The sequence below is a fragment of the Mustela lutreola genome, chromosome 2, assembly GCF_030435805.1.
Source record: "Mustela lutreola isolate mMusLut2 chromosome 2, mMusLut2.pri, whole genome shotgun sequence".
Taxonomy (NCBI): domain Eukaryota; kingdom Metazoa; phylum Chordata; class Mammalia; order Carnivora; family Mustelidae; genus Mustela; species Mustela lutreola.
Window position 1 is genome coordinate 7,833,703 of NC_081291.1, and position 17,012 is coordinate 7,850,714.

Sequence of the window (17,012 nt, forward strand, 5' to 3'; positions counted from 1 at the left end):
AATGGAGTGGGTGAGAAGGAATCACGGTCGGGCTCAGATTGGACCAAACCTGGCACAGCAAATGAATGCCATGGCAGAGACAAAATTTCACGCTGCCAGCTGCAGCCGTCACGTGGACGAGCCTGGAAGGCGAGAGTCGAGGTCGCAGGCGGCGCTTACAGACGTCTGCATTCAGACTTTTACTGAGCACTCTCTGTGCACTAGGCGCACCAACTGGAGAGCGAGCCGGCCAGTTGGTCCCCGCTGCAGGACCCCCCCCCCCCCATTTAGGTCGGGAGGAGACAGTAATGTGATCTTTGCAGGGTGGTAAACGCAATGGAGGTGATAAAACAGATAAGTGATAGTCTCTTGGGAAAGGAAGGCCGTTGAAACAGGTCAGGGAGGGCCTCCCCGAGGAGGTGACGTTTGCGATCTGAAGGTGAGGGAAGGAGCCCTGTGAATATCTGGGGGCGGGGGAGGTACATGGCAGGAGAAGGGCATTACTGTTGCAATGGCAGAGGTGGGAGCACACCTGCCATGCACGGGAAGCTTGAGGCCTAGAGGCGGAGAGTGGGAGGGGGTGAAGACAGGTTAACCAGAAGGACCGGGAGCGCAGATAAGGATTGTGGACCGCACTGAGCACTTACGTTTTATTTTTCACGAGGGAACCCTGGGAGGGTTATGAACGCCACAATCTGGCTTAGAAGAGGCGCCCTCTGGCTGCTACAAGGGAAATTGATGCTGGCGGAACAAGGCTGGAGCCCGGGCCCAAGGAGCTGGGAGGAAACTGCACTGTCCCCAGACGCGCCGCCCCTGGGCCTGAGGAAGGGATCTGCGTTGCCCACTCCCATCCCAGCCCTTCAGCGGGTGTTCCTGGCATTCCCAGTCCCCAGCCAAGAATATACGCAGCAGCTAGATTCATTTTGTTTTTTAATACCATCCTAAAACTCTGGGTGGGCCAGCATGGCCTCCGGGCTCAGCAGCTGTGAAGGAGGGGTCCCGACACCCCTAAGGCAGGTCACTCCAAGAAGGCACTCATGAGGGGGTATTCAAGACCCTCCTCTATTTCTTCATATAAAATTGGAGGAGGGAGGAGCCAGGAGGCAAAAGGAGGTAGGGAGACTGTTCCTCCCAGCCTATGGGTGGAGGGAAAGGCAGGGAGGAAGCCAGGTGCTGGGTGCTGGGAGCAAGAAACTGCTAAGTCTGGGGCCTTCCCTTGTACACACCCCCCATCTTCCTCCCTCTCAAGTCTACAGTCCCAGCCTGGGGAGAGGGAGGGCCCCATGTCCAAGTCCGCACCTCTTCTCTCTCCTAGCTGGTCCGAAGTTGATAATCTGCAGGGAAACAATAAGCAGGGACCATCTCCAAACTGGGGAAAGGGAACAGAGGGAAAGCACCCCTCCTGCCTTTATTCCCCACCCCAGTGCTCATGATCAACCCATGGGTACGCAACAAGGCTAAGAAGAGGGTTCAACCCAGGGAAGGTAACCATAGCAACAAGCTTGTCTCCAGGTACAGATGGGGGTGCTGTGTGTCCAAACCCTATCAGTACTCTAGAACTGGCAACTGCCCCCATTTTAAAGATGGGCAAGATGAGGCCAGGTCTGTTGAATTGTGGTGACCCTCTGACCCAAGTATGGCCAAAGCCCTGAGACCACCCATTGGATCTCCTTGTCCCAGCATCCTAGGGAGCCGAGCTGCCTTACCGCCACTTTGGGTGATGTAGCGAACCCATGGCAGGGCCTGGTAACCGCTTTTCTCAATGATCTTCATGTACCGAACCTGAAAGGGGATGAAACAAGGCCCAGGCTGTGCAGGGAGCCTGGCTGTGGTGAGGGAATTAAATGTAACACAGCTAGGGGAGAATGTGGTGACATGGTCTATGAGTGGTGACATGGGCTAGAGCAAAGGTGTGGCACAGGCAGCGGTGGGAGGGGAGCAGGGAGGCAGTCCAGGACACTGGGAAAGAGATGGCACAGTGTAAGGGAATAGATGCAGGGTGGTTTTGGGGGGACGAGATGGTGCAGGTCAGGGAACAGATGTGACCTGAGCCAAGGCATAGGAGAATGGGGAACCCACTGAGGCGATACCTGCTCACACTCACCTGGATCCCAGAGACGGTGAAATAGGGGATCTCAAACTTGACCCCAATAGGGGGCCGACCCTCTACCTCCTCCTTCTCCACGCTGGGGAGGCCAAAGTGGGCACGCATCAGGTACTCCTTGCCCCCCTGAGGGCACATGGGGGCATCAGACACACCAAGAAGCCTCCCTCTGCCCAGACCATCCTCCCGGCGGCCCCCAGAGTAGGCTCTGCTCTTTGTCCATTTCAGACCAGAACGTGAAGCTTTCTGGCCAAGGTACAGCTGAAGCTTCTAACTATAAAGCCTGGTCAGAGGGCTTCTGATGACCCCCTGCCCACTTTCCAGGCCCTAATGGATCCTCCCACCCCCATCCCATTCACAGGGACAGACCAAACCCTCCAGCAGCCCAAGGATGAGGGTAACAGGATCCTGTCTATTTCACAGATAGGCAAACAGAGCCTCCGTGAAGGGAAGTAGGTTTCCTAAGACTGTCTAGCTGAGAAGGCAAGGGAGAACTTGAACCCAGGACTGGTTTCCTCAAGACCTGGGAGGCGGGGAGTTTAACCACCACGCTGGCCTGGTTTCCAGCTTTACGATCCTTAAAGGATAACCATGTGCATACACACAAGGGTCGCTATTTGTTCTCTGGCTTGCTTGCAAGCTGCAAGGGCAGGTCCCTCAGATCCCACACCCATCCCAGTACTCACCGGGAAAGACTTAATACTCCAAATAACGACATTCTTTTCCGGCACGTACTTGGCACTGCCTACACTGGTCTTGAACTTCGGGGAGTCGGCGTCACTGGGCACGGGTACGGATATCTCCACGCCATTGGCCACCGACTGCTTCTTAAACTGCCCCTTGGCCTGTCAGAGGAGAGGGTGTGGGGTGTGAAGAATTCACTCCTGCATCCCGCAAATATTCAAGCCCTTTCCCCGCACGACCTCAGGGAGAGCCTCTGCAGTCCTGAAGTGGGAACAATCAGCTTGCCCGTTTTACAGATGAGAAAATGGAGATGGGGGAAGCTAAGGCATTTGCTTGGAGATGCATGGCCAACACGTGGCAAGCTGGGGGGGGTCACACCCACAGAAGACTCCAGAGGCTCTGTTGTTAGTGCCTTCTTTTTGTAAAGTGTCCAACTCTTTTGCCTGGTCCAAAATGCAAATGATGCCCATCACAGAGGATTTTTCACTTGAGAGCTGGCATTTAATGAGCCCCTAGCACATGCTGGGCCCCAAGCCAACCACTTGGTCCTCTCGCTAATTCCCTAAAGTAGGATCCATCCCTGAGGTCCATTTTACAGATGAGGAGAATGAGGCACTCTGTCCGAGTGAATTAGCTGGTACCTGATAGAGCAGGTACTTGCATCGGGCTCGGGCTGGCAACGATCGCATGTCTCACAAGTCATTGAATAAGTTATGTCACCCGTATCTGACACGTGACACGGGACAGACTTTGAACACAGGGATTTTAAGTGTTCTGTGTACAGTAGCTAGCATTATGATTACTACCACTATTGATCAATTTGGGGAGGGATGTTTGGGAGGTGGCATCAGGGGCAGAGGACCTCGAAGTAAACCAGAGGGCATATTCTTTTCCGGAAGCATCAGCACTGATGGCCCCTTCCCCTTTATGAGGGGTGTCAAGACCCTCCCAGGTGATCATTCATTCACCCTGCAGCTTCCCTGACACCCTGAGACCAGGGAACAAAGTGAAATTGAAAACCAGAGACTCTTGGGACGCCTGGGTGGCTCAGTTGGTTGGACGACTGCCTTCGGCTCAGGTCATGATCCCGGAGTCCCGGGATCGAGTCCCGCATCGGGCTCCCAGCTCCACAGGGAGTCTGCTTCTCCCTCTGACCTTCTCCTTGCTCATGCTCTCTCTCACTGTCTGTCTCTCAAATAAATAAATAAAATCTTAAAAAAATAAATAAATAAAAAGAAAAACAGAGACTCTTAAGCCAGGCAGACCCAAGTTCAAGGTAGGTTACCGCCCCCTCTTTCCTAGGTAGGGGACATTGGCACCCCTCTGAACCTCAGCTTCCCCATTTGTAAAAGAGGGCTGACTCTAAACTGTGGAGAAGCTCTTGTTTGGGACCCTGGGAGCTGTTCACGGCAACAAGAACTAGAGTGGCCAAGAACTGGAAAAAAAACCACACAAGAGAAGGAACAGAAAAAATCCCCAGGGTGGGATACTCAACAGCTATAGAAAGGGAGGCACGAAACTACAGCTTCTGGGACTCGTGTTCAAATCAAGCTTATGCAAACAAAGCTAGTGGGTCCACTGATAGGATCAGAAACCTGCAGAACAAAATATTTATGGTTAAAAATGTGGGCAGTAGGGCGTGTGGCTGGCTTAGTTGGTGGAACATGCAACTCTTGATCTTCGGATTGTGAGTTTGAGTCCCAGAATGGGCATGGAGACCACTTAAAAGTCAGTCTTAAAATAAAAATAAAAATTTTCTAAATCTTTAAAAAAATGTGGGTGCCGGGGCGCCTGGGTGGCTCAGTGGGTTAGGCCTCTGCCTTCAGCTCAGGACACTGGGATCATAACCTGACCCAAAGGCAGACACTTAACCTACTAAAGCACCCAGGTGCCCCATGGGGGTTGCAATTTTATTTATTTTATTTATTTATTTTTAAAGATTTTATTTATTTGGGACGACTGGGTGGCTCAGTTGGTTAAGCAGCTGCCTTCAGCTCAGGTCATAATCCCAGTGTCCTGGGATCGAATCCCACATCAGGCTCCTTGCTCGGCAGAGAGCCTGCTTCTCCCTCTGCCTCTGCCTGCCTCTCTGTCTGTCTGTGCTCGCTCGCTCTCTCTCCCTCTGTCTCTGACAAATAAAAGATTTTATTTATTTATTTGACAGAGAGAAATCACAAGTAAGCAGAGAGGCAGGCAGAGAGAGAGAAGGAAGCAGGCTCCCTGCTGAGCAGAGAGCCCGATGCGGGACTTGATCCCAGGACCCTGAGATCATGACCTGAGCCGAAGGCAGCAGCTTAACCCACTGAGCCACCCAGGCGCCCGGGGGATTGCAATTTTAAATAGGGAAATCAGGAAAGGCCTTTTAAGGAGGTGGCATTTAGCAAAAAAAAATTGAAGGAGATGAGGGAAGGAGCCATATGGATATCTGGGGCAGAGAAGGAGTACGATCCAAAGGGAACAGCCAGTACAAAGGCCCTGAGGTATGACCTTGCTTGGTGTGAATAAAGAGAAAGCTGATATAGCTGGAATGGAGAGAGGGAGGGAGACAGTGGAGGGAGGTAAAGCTGGGGAGGTGACAGGGCAGACTGTCATAGGACCTTGTGGGATGCCAGGACTTTGGCTTTTACTCTCAGTGAAGTGGGAACCATGAAAGGTTGTAGGAAGAAGAGAGATACAGTCAGATTGAAGCACTCACAGGTGCCCTCTAAGGGAACAGACAGCGGGGGGCCAAGACAAGAGCTGGGAGACCAGGGCAGATGCAGTGGAGGGAGTATTAAGTGGGGCCAATTAGAGACCTATTTTGCCCAGGATTTGCTGATGGTTTGTCTGTCTGCCCATCTGGCTTGCAAACTTCTTGAGGACACCCTATTTTTATCTCTTCCCTCTTGTCCCTTAGACCCCTCACAAAGTAGAGGCTCCATTAAAATCATAATATGGGAGCGCCTGGGTGGCTCAGTGGGTTGAGGCCTCTGCCTTCAGCTCGGGTCATGATCTCAGGGTCCTGGGATGGAGCCCTGCATGAGCTCTCTGCTCAGCAGGGAGCCTGCTTCCCTTCCTCTCTCTGCCTGCCTCTCTGCCTACCTGTGATCTCTGTCTGTCAAATAAATAAATAAAATCTTAAAAATAAATAAATAAATAAAATCATAATATGTAAGCAAATACTCTGTCCATCATTTACACATTACTGAGAACCTACTACATGTCTGACCCTGGGGAAAAGAAATCCACACCAGGAAGAAGTAGATGTGACAGGCAGCAGAGCAGAGACCAGAGTGGGTGGGAGAGGGTGGGGGCCGAAGCTGTGGGCATGGCTGCTGGAACAGCAGCCCAGGCAGAAGGAAGAGCCAATACAAAGCCCCTACAGGGAACTGTGCCTGACATGTTTGAGAATCAGCCAGGAGACCAGCGTGGCTGGAGGGAAGCGAGGAGCCAGGAGATGGGAGAGATGGGGTTAGGCTGGTGATTTTGGGGTTCGGGGGGGCAGACCATGCACTTTGAAGAATTGTTCCCCTGAGCTTACCTTGACCATGATCTCCACGCGGCTGTGGGAGAACTTCTCAATGACGGACTCAATCCAGATCAATGGCTTGACCTGCAGACAGCAGAAAAGGGAGTTCTTGGAGGTTCTAGGGCCATTTCTCACCCCTATAATGGGGCTTTCCCCTGCTTCACCTGGGTGCTGAGGCGGTAGGACATGAGCTCAAAGTCGCCATCAGGTGGGATGAAGGAGATGGTGCGGTCATTGTCAAAGCGAGAGAGCCGCACGCACTGGTGGAATTTCACGTCCTCCAGCTCCACGGACTTGTTCTTGCTCCCTGAAACTCAGAGCCAAGCGGGCGGGCAGGTGACCCTGGAGGCCTGGCCCAGAGACCCTACCCCAGATCGCTACCCCTGTTTCCTTCCCTACCACTTGCCATTACCTGCCATTTTACAGGTAAGGAAACTGAGGCCCAGAGAGGGTGAGTAACTTGCTCAGCGTAACCCAGCTGGCCAGAAGCAGGGGGGGCAGGGCTAGAATCTGAACCCATGGAATCTGTCAGGTTTTTAAATAGGATACTATTCCGACCTCCTACTCCCACTGGAATGTCAGCTCCACAAGGACAGTGATTTGTCTTTTTCAGCCTTGTACTTGAGCCAGACACCCAATAATGAAGCACTGTTTGCGCCAATGAGCCAGCAGCGCAGCACTGGCCATGACCAGCAGAGGGCACTCGAGTGCTTATTTGAGAACTGGCTGCATTTCTCTGGGTCCCCAGATAGGATGGGGTCCTCTCCCTCCCGTTTCCCCTCCTCCAGAAGCTTACGGCCAGTGAGCTCAAAGAGCACTCGGTCGTTGAGGCCAAGCCGCAGCTCTGGCATTCCCGACAGAAACACCTTGAGCTTGATGGTGCCCACGATCTCGCTCAGCAGGACGCTGCCGTTAGCATTGACCTGAGGATGCATGAATGGGGGTCAACAAGCACAGGGGCTCCTCTGCTGCCTCCAGGCCGTGGAAGGAGTGGGGGAGAAGAGGGTGCTCACCAGCAGGTTGACAGACTCAATGACATCAATGAAGACCTCATTCTTCTTGTACTTGATGCCCTCGGAGCGCCAGGACACAGCATTGGTGACAGTGGGTGGCACCCGAGATTTGCCGGTCTCCAGCTTGTTGCCCTGCTGCGTGATGTACCTGTCAGGAGGCCGGGGTGATGACTAGCTGGACCCAGGGATGCTTCCCAGACCCTCCCGGACTTCCTTCCATGAGGGGGTCTCCCCGTGGCTGTCCCCATGGCCCACTCACTCCTGTAGGATCTTGCTGTCCGTGGTCTGTGGGAAGCCAAAGTCCATGAGTTCATCCAGCAGCTCATAGACAATGACAAAGTTGTCACGGATGCTCTCCTCCTCCAGCTCCTTGAAGTACTCAGAGAACACCTGGGGGTGCAGGGAAACAGACACGAGCAGAGGTATGGCTGGGGCCTCATTCATCCAGCCAGCAACCCAACAGGCAACTATTAAGTGCCTACTGTATACGAGCACTGGGACATTAAGAATTCGGGGACTCCACGAGCTTTAGGGGTTTGGGACCCCCAAGTTCAGAGCCTCTGGGAAGTGGTTGGTATAACCACAGTAGGAACCTATCAGTCATCTGACATTCAAAAAACCCTCCATCCCTCATTTTGTCCCAGCCCCCCTGGCCTTCTTTCTGATCTCACCTGGCAGTCTTTGCATATGTTCTCCCCTCTGCCTGGGACATTCTTCTCACAGTGGGCTTCTTGTCATTTGGGACTGAGCTCAAATGTCATCTCTTTAGTGAAGCCACGACCATCCCCCCCGCCCCCACCTTGAGTGTCAAGGTGAGACTAGCATCCCAGTCTCCAGTTCTCATAATGTCCTGTTGCACCTCCTTCGTGCCCTTTGACTCCTTGGGACAGGCAGGGACTGTGCCTCTCTTATGCACAGCTGTGTCCCCTCTTTGCCTAGCAGGGGACAGATCAATACACATTCCTTGTTTGTTGAAAAGTATTTCCTGGACGCTTTCTCAGTCATTGAGAATGTCCTTTCCCACCCCCAATTATTATATGACTCTATAAGCAGTACTAATGCTAACAATACCAAACTGTTATTGAGCACTTACTGTATACTAGGCACTGTTTTAGACACCCATAAATATGAATTTGACTAATGTGTCCAACAACCCCAAGGTAGGACTTGTTGCAACTTCCAGTTTAGAGACAGCGAGAGAAATGACTTGCTCAAGTTCACATGGCCAGGGAGCAAGAAGGGTGGTGGGGTGGGCACCTGGGATTGGAACCCAGTTTTTTCTGGCTCAGATCTGAGCAGTGCACTGTCTTAGAAACCTCCTTGGTCCTTGCCCTACAGGGAGAGAGACGATGCCCTTGCAGCTAATGAGAACACAGAGATGGGGCTTTGACGGAGGTCAGGGAAAGCTTCCTAGGAGAAATGGATCTGGAAAGAGAAGGGCAAATCGAGTGGACGGACAGACCAGCTGGCCAATGGGAAGGCAGAACCTACCTCCACCGTCTTGTAGAGGAAGGAGTACACGAGGGAGGCGTTGGCGTTCTTCAGTGTGGTGGCCACCACTGTGGGCAGCAAAGTTAAGGAAAAGGTGCCATTTTGGACGTCTCAAATGGAGCACGGATCCTAAAATCTTACCTGTCCATCCCTCCCCAACCCGAACCGCTGATGTGCTGTGCAACTTCTGTCCTCCGTCCACTCCCTCTGGGCCTGAGCCACCGCCATCCCAGGCCTCCAGGAATCCCACTAAGGGCCGGATACAGTAGAGATTGCTGTGTTTGATCCACAGGAAGTGGACCCGGCCATGGCTCAGCAGTGGGGCCAGGGCACCCTCTTCCTCCCGCTGCATGAGCAGAGGCATGAAGTGCTCGATCTCACTCATGGCCACATCGCCCTTGTAGTTGCGGCTGATCAGGGGCTAAGGGTGAGCAGAGAAGTCGCGGTCACCACGGGGATCTGGGCCCCTTCATCCAGGGGCATCAGAGAGAGTGCCTGGTTCTGACTCTACTTCCTGGCTGCCAGGCAGGGGCAAGACTCTGCTGCTCTGTGCCTCAGTTTCCTCCTCTGTAAAATGGGAGCAAGATAACAACAGCAAACGTGTCCAGAGTCCTCAGTGCGGACCAGCCGTCTCCTCCCTACAGACCGGACGTTTGCTGACTGATTTGCATCTCACTGCAGTCTGTGGGGCAGGCAGCATCACCATCTTCATGTGTCTTCATCTGAAGGATGGAGCCCCCCAAGGTGTGAACCATATCTCTTAACAGGTGGGGAAACCGGGAATGGAACCAAGACACATGGGTTCCAGCATTCCAGCTCCTGCCCAAGGCTTCACAGGCACCAAACTGGTGAGGTGGGGACAACAGAAGGGAAGGGAAGGGTGGGTAGAAAGGAAGGAAGGAGGCAAAGAAAAGAGAAAGATTCTAGAAAGAAAGAGAGAAATACCCTTATAGGTGCTGCTCGGCAGTCAGTAAGCACTTGATACCAACAGTCCCTACTTCCTGAGCTGGTGTAGTCCAAGGTTGAGAACCCCCAGGGGGCAGAGCTGGTCCTCAAACACCTTACTTTCACCACCACAGTTTTTATGGATATGAAATGCCACGGTGAATGAGAGGGGGCTTCGGAAAAGGGACAAGGCAGCCCCAAACGGGAATGAGGGTCTCCTGCCCCTGTCTTCCCCCAAATATGAATCGTGTGGATGATTGAGACGGTGATAGAAAGAATTTCAACGAACTGAACATCTCCTGTTTGCAGCTGGGTTCTTGTGCTAAGTAGTTTACTCTCATCCAGCTGTATTCATTCTTATTGGGTGGGGACCTCTGTTATTCCCATTTTTGCGGACAGGGAGCCTGAGGCCCAGGGAGGCAAAGCCCCCGGCCCGCGGCACGCGGCTGGGAAACAGTGGAGGTGGGATTCCACCCGGGACTTCCAGCGATTGGGGGAGGGGTGTTCCCACGCTCCCAGAGCTTTCTGGAGCCTCCCTGCCCGCGAGGAGGGGCCGCCCCTGGGACCAGGGGAGCGCAGCCTCACCTGTCCTTTCCCACCCCCATCCCCCGCGCCCGGCCCACCTTGCCCTTGACGTCGAGGATGAAGACAGCCGAGGCGGACATGGTGGCAACCGGCGGACCCGGGAGGCGGGGAGGGAGCGCCGGGAGGCGACGGCGGCGCCGCTTCCTCCTTCCTGCGGAAGCGGCCCCGCGCAGGTGAGCGCCCAGGTGAGAGCGTCTTAAAGGGGAGGCCTCCAGGTGAGCGGCGCTGTTGGCCGACGCGGAGACGGCTGCAGGGCGGGGCCTCGGAAGGGACAGCTGCCCCGCCTCACTTTCCGTCTGCACCCTGGAGAGCTGATGGGAGGAGTCTCCAGACCAACCAACCATCCCTTCGTCCACCCAGCCACCCGCTCACTCCCCCCACCCCCGACCCATGCATCTCCCCACCCATTCATCCTTCTCCATCCGTCCACCCATTCAAACATTTCATCTTGTTTCTCTTCAGTCTCTCCCACAGGCACACCTGGCCCAATGGAGGAGAGATTTTGTCCTGTTTTTGTCTGTGTCCCCAGTGCCCCACACTGGGTACTCGATAATATCTGTCCAGCTCCGTGGAGAGGGGAGAAAAAAAAATGCATTTGTGCAAATCGTTCATGCATTCAGTCATTCATTCATACAATAACTATTTACTAATTAATTTTTCTTCCCTTAGATATTTACTGACTAGTACATTCTTTCACCGAGGAACTCTGGGTAGAACTCGGAGCAGAACATATGTAACCGCTTTTATTATTATTCCTAATGTACTCTTAGTCGTTCCAGTAAAGTATTTATAAACTCCTATTATGTGACACTAAGATGTTGATAGACTGTTGAAAAGATCAATGGTCATTATTATTGGGACTGTATTATAAAGTTATTCACTCAACAAGCATTTATTGAGCACCTTCTGTGTACTGCACTGAACACATGGAGGCTGGTAATGCTGCTGTTGCTACTGATTCATGCATGCAGTGAGTGAATATTTATCAAGCAGCCCTGTACCACTATGGATGGCAAACAGATCAAGCCCTGCCACTGCTCTCTGCAAGGGAGGTGAGAGGCACACAACGTAAAAACCAAAAGACAAGATGACCTCTTATCATGACCAGAGATCATCTTGACTGTCTCAGTCATAATCATCTCTGATCAAGAAGGCAAGGGAAGGGCACCTGGGTGGTTCAGTCCATTAAGCGTCTGCCTTCGGCTCCAGTCACAATCCCGGGGTCCTGGGATCGAGCCCCATGTTGGTTGGGGGGAGGTCCCTGTTCAGTGGGGCATCTGCTTCTCCTTCTCCCGCTGCCTGCTGCTCTGCCAACTTGGGCATCCTCTCTCTCTCTTTCTCTGTCGAATAAATAAATGAATAATCTTTTTTTAAAAAAGGGGGGGAGAAGAAAGCAAGTGAGCTGGTAGCAGGGTGCAGGGGTCGCTGTGAGAACAGAGAGATCAGAGAAGGGGCTGACATTTGGAAATTTCCCACCATGTCCTTAAGAGCAGGAAGAAGACAGCGGAAAGAGTCTTCAGGCAGAACCTGCATAAAGCGAGTACTAATATTGTTTTTGTTGTCTTGTTTATATGTGCTAGTGCAGCACGAGGCCTTGGGAACTGGCTGCTTGGGCTCAAGTCTGGGCTCTGCCACCAGCCAGCTGGGTGGCCTCAGGCACCTGCTCTGCCCTGCCGCACATCTCTAAAACAGGGTCAACTGCTCTTACCTCCTTAGGCTTTCATGCAGATGCTTGGGTCATTACCCCCAGCACGACTCTTGGAACTGACCTGGGATGTAGCCAACACTCAGTAATGTTGTCAGTATTATTTGCTATCATTGCCATAATTATTTACCATGAAGCAGTTGAGAATACAGATGGCAGCAGGATGCCTGGGTGGCTCAGTCTGTTAAGTGTCTGCCTCTGGCTCTGTCATGATCCCGGGGTCCTGGGTTCCAGTCTCACATGAGGCTCCCTGCTCAGCAGGGAGTCTGCTTCTCCCTTCCCCTCCTCCCGTCTCCCTGCTCCTGCTCTCTCCCTCTCTCTCCCTCAAATAAATAATTTTTTTTTAAAAAGACACAGGCAGACACTCATCCTTCCTTCCTCCTGCAAACTCAGCCCCACAACTTTATCAGCCTCTGGGGGTGTGGTGGGTGTCCCCAGAAGGGACTCGAGGGAGGGAGGCAAGGACAGAAGCTGCTGCTATCAGAACTACCCACTCCTCTCCCAACGGGCCTCTAACGCGGATGATATCAAAGCAATGGCTCCCCAGCCTAACCGCGCACTTGATCACGGGAACGGCTCTCCTGCTACATCTGTCTTCTGTGATTTTCTTTTTATTTATTTTATTTACTTGTTTGTTTGTTTGTTTGTTTTTGCTCGTTGACTCTGGTCTTCTCATCTTTGCTTTCCTGATAATTCAAGACCCGACGGGGAAAACCTTCTAGGTCTTCTTCCATTGGAGGAAGCAGAGGCCCAGAGAGGTCAAGCCACTCGCCCAGGGCTACACAGCTGTGAGGCAGTTGGGCCAGAACTTGCACTAGAGTCCTGAAGGTCAAGCACTTAATCCCCACCCACTCCCAACAGCATAGCCAGGTACCAGTAATCCTATTACTAACAATACCTCATGCCCACCCATGGGGCACTCACCATACCCAAGCCCTGCCCTAAATGTCTCCCCTGTGGGAATCCTTCTAGAAACAATGCCTGAGTGAGGGAGGCCTGTTATCTCCGTTTGACAGATAGCATTGCCAAGGGGAGGAGAGCCACGGACTGACGTGGACACAGTCACTCAGTGACAAAGTCACTCAGTCAGCAGTGGTGGAACAGAATTTCCAGCCCCGCACAGTCCAAGGTTTTATGTTGTCTTTGCTCAAAAGAGGGCGATTGCCGCCACTCTCCTTCCCACCTGCCCCCTGCTCAGAAGGTGACTCAGGGGGATGGCGAAGGCTACCGGGCCCTCGCCCCAGCCCACAATCACTGAGCCTTCTGGGTCCCTGAGACCTTTTTTTTTTTTTTTAAGATTTTATTTGACAGACAGAGATCACAAGTAGGCAGAGAGGCAGGCAGAGAGAGAGAGGAAGGGAAGCAGGCTCCCTGTGGAGGACTCTGGGATCATGACCTGAGCTGAAGGCAGAGGCTTTAACCCACTGAGTTACCCAGGCGCCCCGATTTTTTTTTAAGATTTTATGTATTTATTTGACAGACAGAGATCACAAGTAGGCAAAGAGGCAGGCAGAGAGAGAGGAAAGGAAAGCAGGTGCGCCACTGAGCTGAGAGCTCGATCCCAGGACCCCTATTTAACCTCCTGAGCCACCCAGGTGCCCCTCCCCCGAGATGTTTTTTTCAGGCAGTAAATAGAACCCAAAAGCCCGGGCCCAGAAGCCCTGGAATCTGAAACTTAAAAGGTCTGTTTGGCTGTAAAATGCACGAACCCGAAAGCTTCAGTGGGGGCAGAGAACAGAGTAGCTCTGTGTGCCCCAGGGCCCCGCCTCCGCTGTCCCCAGGGGCTGTGGCCTTGCCCCAGTTCCTCCGAGAGGCCTAGAACTCGCCCCAGCCTCCCCTCTGGGACTCTGCCACTCGGCCCCTCCGCACCCCCTTCAGTCCCTGCTCCACGTTACTCAAGGGCGTGGTCTGAAACTTGACCCTCCCTCCCTCTTCTATCCCCCGCGGCTCCCAGCGCCTCTGCGCGGCTGAGGCCGGTACAGTGAGAAACAGCCCTGGCTGACCTCTCTCCCGAGCTGCCGCTGCTTGAACCCACTGCCCCAGACACCCTGACTTCCTAAATTTCAGTTCCTCTCTCTCTTTCTCTCATTCCTCCGGCACCTAACCACACAGCACAAAATTGCCTGCTCCTCTTGGCTTTTTTTAGGCTTTTTCTCAAGCCGAGATAACGTCTCCTCTTCAGGAAGCCTTCTCTGATCTGTCAGCCCGAGTCTAGGTCACGTCCCTCCTCTGGGCTCTCTCCACTGTTCCATCCTTCCCTGTCACAGCTGTGTTGCACCGTTTTTTAAAAATCTATTTTTTTTAAACTTTAGCTACCTAACATAAACTTGATCGTTTTATCCATTTCAAGGGTACAATGCAGAGACATGAACACATTCACAGCATTGTGCTGCCCTGAACCGCCATCCTTCTCCAGAACTCTTTTCATCTCAAAAAACTGAAACTCTGGGCCATTAAAACCCTAAGTTCCCCTCCCCCTCCTCCTCCCCAGCCCCTGGCACCCACCATCTACTTGCTGTGTCCCTGAATTTATTCCCCTAGGGAGTTCATAGCAGTGGAATCAGACAGCATTTATCCTTTGATGACCAGCCTGATAAACCCAATTTTTAAAATATATTTTAATTTTACGATTTTTTATTTTTATTTATTTATTTTTTAAGATTTTATTTATTTATTTGTCAGAGAGAGAGAGAGTGAGAGCGAGCACAGGCAGACAGAGTGGAAGGCAGAGGCAGAGGGAGAAGCAGGCTCCCTGCGGAGCAAGGAGCCTGATGTGGGACTCGATCATGACCTGAGCCGAAGGCAGCTGCTTAACCAACTGAGCCACCCAGGCGTCCCTTACGATTTTTTAAATTGAAGTGTCATTGACAATGTTATATTGGCTTCCGGCACACAACACAGACAATCAGCAATTCTGTATCTTATGTGGTAAGTGTGGCATTGCCATCTGTCACCATCTAATGTCATTACGATCCTATTGACTGTGTATTTCCTGGTCTGTCCTTTTGAATCCCTGTGACGTAGGTGTTCTATAACTGGAAGTTTGTACCCCCTAACCCCCTTCTCTTAAGTCTCTCATGTACCCACTCTTCCCTCTCTGGCCATTACCCATTTTCTATATTTATCATCCTGTTCTGATTTTTTTGTTTGTTTGTGCCTTTGTTGAGATGCCACATGGAAGTGAGATCACATGGTATTTGCCTTTCTCTGACTGATTTCCCTTAGCATAATACCCTCTAGGTCTGTGCATGCTGTCAAGAATGGCAAGATTTTATTCTTTTTATGGCTGAGTAACATTCCATCAAATATGGATGCGCCATCTTGATCTAGTCAACTGTCAATGGGTTCTTTGGTTGCTTCCATACCTTAACTGCTGTAAGCATTTTATTTTATTTTTCCAATTTTTTAAGATTATTTCTTTATTTAACAGAGAGACACAGTGAGCGAGGGAACACAAGCAGGAGGAGTGGGAGAGGGAGAAGCAGGCTGCTCCCTGCTGAGCAGGGAGCCCCATGTGGGACTCGATCTTCGGACCCAGGGATCATGACCTGAGCCGAAGGCAGACGCTTAATGACTGAGCCACCCAGGTGCCCCTATTTTTAATTTTTTGAAGACCCTCTGTACTATTTTCTGTAGTGACTACACCAATTCACTTTCCCACCAACAGTGCAAGAGGGTTCCTTTTCCTCTACGTTAAATCTATTTCTTTTCTTTCTCTCTTTTTTTTTTTAAAGATTTTTATTTATGTATTTGACAGAGAGATAGAGAGCACAAGCAGGCAGAGGGAGAAGGAGAAGCAGGCTTCCTGCTGAGCAAGGAGCCTGACATGGGGCTTGATCCTGGGCCAGGCACACCTAAATCTATTTTTTAATAGAATTTTGATTACCCTCATGAATATTTTCTCCTATTAAAGAGAGAAAGGGACACCTGTATGGCCCAGTCGGTTAACCATCTGCTCTCAGCTCAGGTCAGGATACTGGGGTCCTGGGATGGAGTCCTCCATTGGGCTCCTTCCTCAGCAGGGAGCCTGCTTCTCCCTCTCCTGCTGCTAACCCTGCTTGTGCACTTTCTCTTTCTCTCTCTCTCTGACCAATAAATAAATGTTTTAAAAGATTTAATTTAGATTTAATTTATTTGTGTGAGAGAGAGAGCATGAGAGGGGAGAAGGTCAGAGGGAGAAGCAGACGCCCTGCTGAGCAGGGAGCCTGATGTGGGGCTCAATCCCAGGACTCCAGGATCATGACCAGAGCTGAAGGCAGTCGCTTAACCAACTGAGCCACCCAGGCACCCTAAATAAAATCTTAAAAAAATAAAAAAAATAAAATATTAAAAAGAGAGAGAGAGGGAAGGAAAGAGAACATTGTAGATCAGGAAACAGTCCCTCGGTCCCCCACCCCCTCCATCCTGGTCTTTCTGACAACAACTGGCATGTTCAGATCTTTTTCTGTTAAGTTACACGCAGATGTGTGTGTGTGTGTGTGTGTGTGTGTGTGAGATATCATATCTCTCTCTTTTCCCCAGACCATACACAACTAACCAATTAAGTACAACTTTCTATTTTTCAACTTGCTATTTTTAAAAACTTTTTTGTTTTTTAAAAGATTTTATTTCTTTATTTGTGAGAGAGAGAGAGAGAAAGAGCAAGCACAAGCCTGCAGAGTGGTAGGCAGAGGCAGAGGGAGAAACAGGCTCCCTGCTGAGCAGGGAGCCCGATGAGGGACTCCATCCCAGGACCCTGGGACCATGATCTGAACTTGAGGCAGCTGCTTAACAGACTCAGCCACACAGGCGCCCCTCAACTTGCTATTTTTACTCACCATCGGGGATCTAGAAATCTAGCCCAGCTACCCTGGCAGGGTTATGGAGAGCCTGTGGGTTGTGAAGACAGGGTCCATGAGTTCAAATCCTGGTGTAGCCCCACACTCACTACCTGGGTGACTGTGGGGAAAATTACTTAACCTCTCTGTGTCATTTTCTCCACCTGGAAAAGCATTGCCA

General features: G+C 51.6%; 1 protein-coding gene across 2 annotated transcripts; it reads right to left on the reverse strand.

Annotated features, from left to right (window-relative positions):
• Positions 1–892: 892 nt before the first annotated feature.
• On the reverse strand, positions 893–10,542 carry AP1M2 (adaptor related protein complex 1 subunit mu 2). Of its 2 annotated transcripts, none has more exons than XM_059159964.1 (12): positions 10,348–10,542; positions 9,044–9,200; positions 8,780–8,847; positions 7,548–7,678; positions 7,289–7,436; positions 7,072–7,198; positions 6,440–6,588; positions 6,288–6,359; positions 2,770–2,928; positions 2,084–2,209; positions 1,686–1,761; positions 893–1,313 (listed from the first exon to the last, which is right to left on the reverse strand). In XM_059159964.1, exons 1-12 carry the CDS (start codon positions 10,387–10,389, stop codon positions 1,291–1,293), a joined length of 1,278 nt encoding a protein of 425 aa, XP_059015947.1. In that variant the 5' UTR covers positions 10,390–10,542; the 3' UTR covers positions 893–1,290. The 2 variants fall into 2 exon arrangements, with proteins under 2 accessions (XP_059015947.1, XP_059015948.1); XM_059159965.1 differs by having other exon boundaries at positions 6,440–6,582; positions 10,348–10,539.
• Positions 10,543–17,012: the final 6,470 nt, after the last annotated feature.

What these genes read in the sequence shown, in the direction of transcription:
- AP1M2 (XM_059159964.1), bottom strand. Translation starts at nt 10,389, where the DNA reads ATGTCCGCCTCGGCTGTCTTCATCCTCGACGTCAAGGGCAAG. An exon ending in GCGTGGAGATCATGGTCAAG is followed by an intron (nt 2,929 to 6,287) that starts GTAAGCTCAGGG and finishes CTCCTCTGACAG; the next exon opens with GCCAAGGGGCAGTTTAAGAA. An exon ending in TCACCGTCTCTGGGATCCAG is followed by an intron (nt 1,762 to 2,083) that starts GTGAGTGTGAGC and finishes ATCCCCTTTCAG; the next exon opens with GTTCGGTACATGAAGATCAT.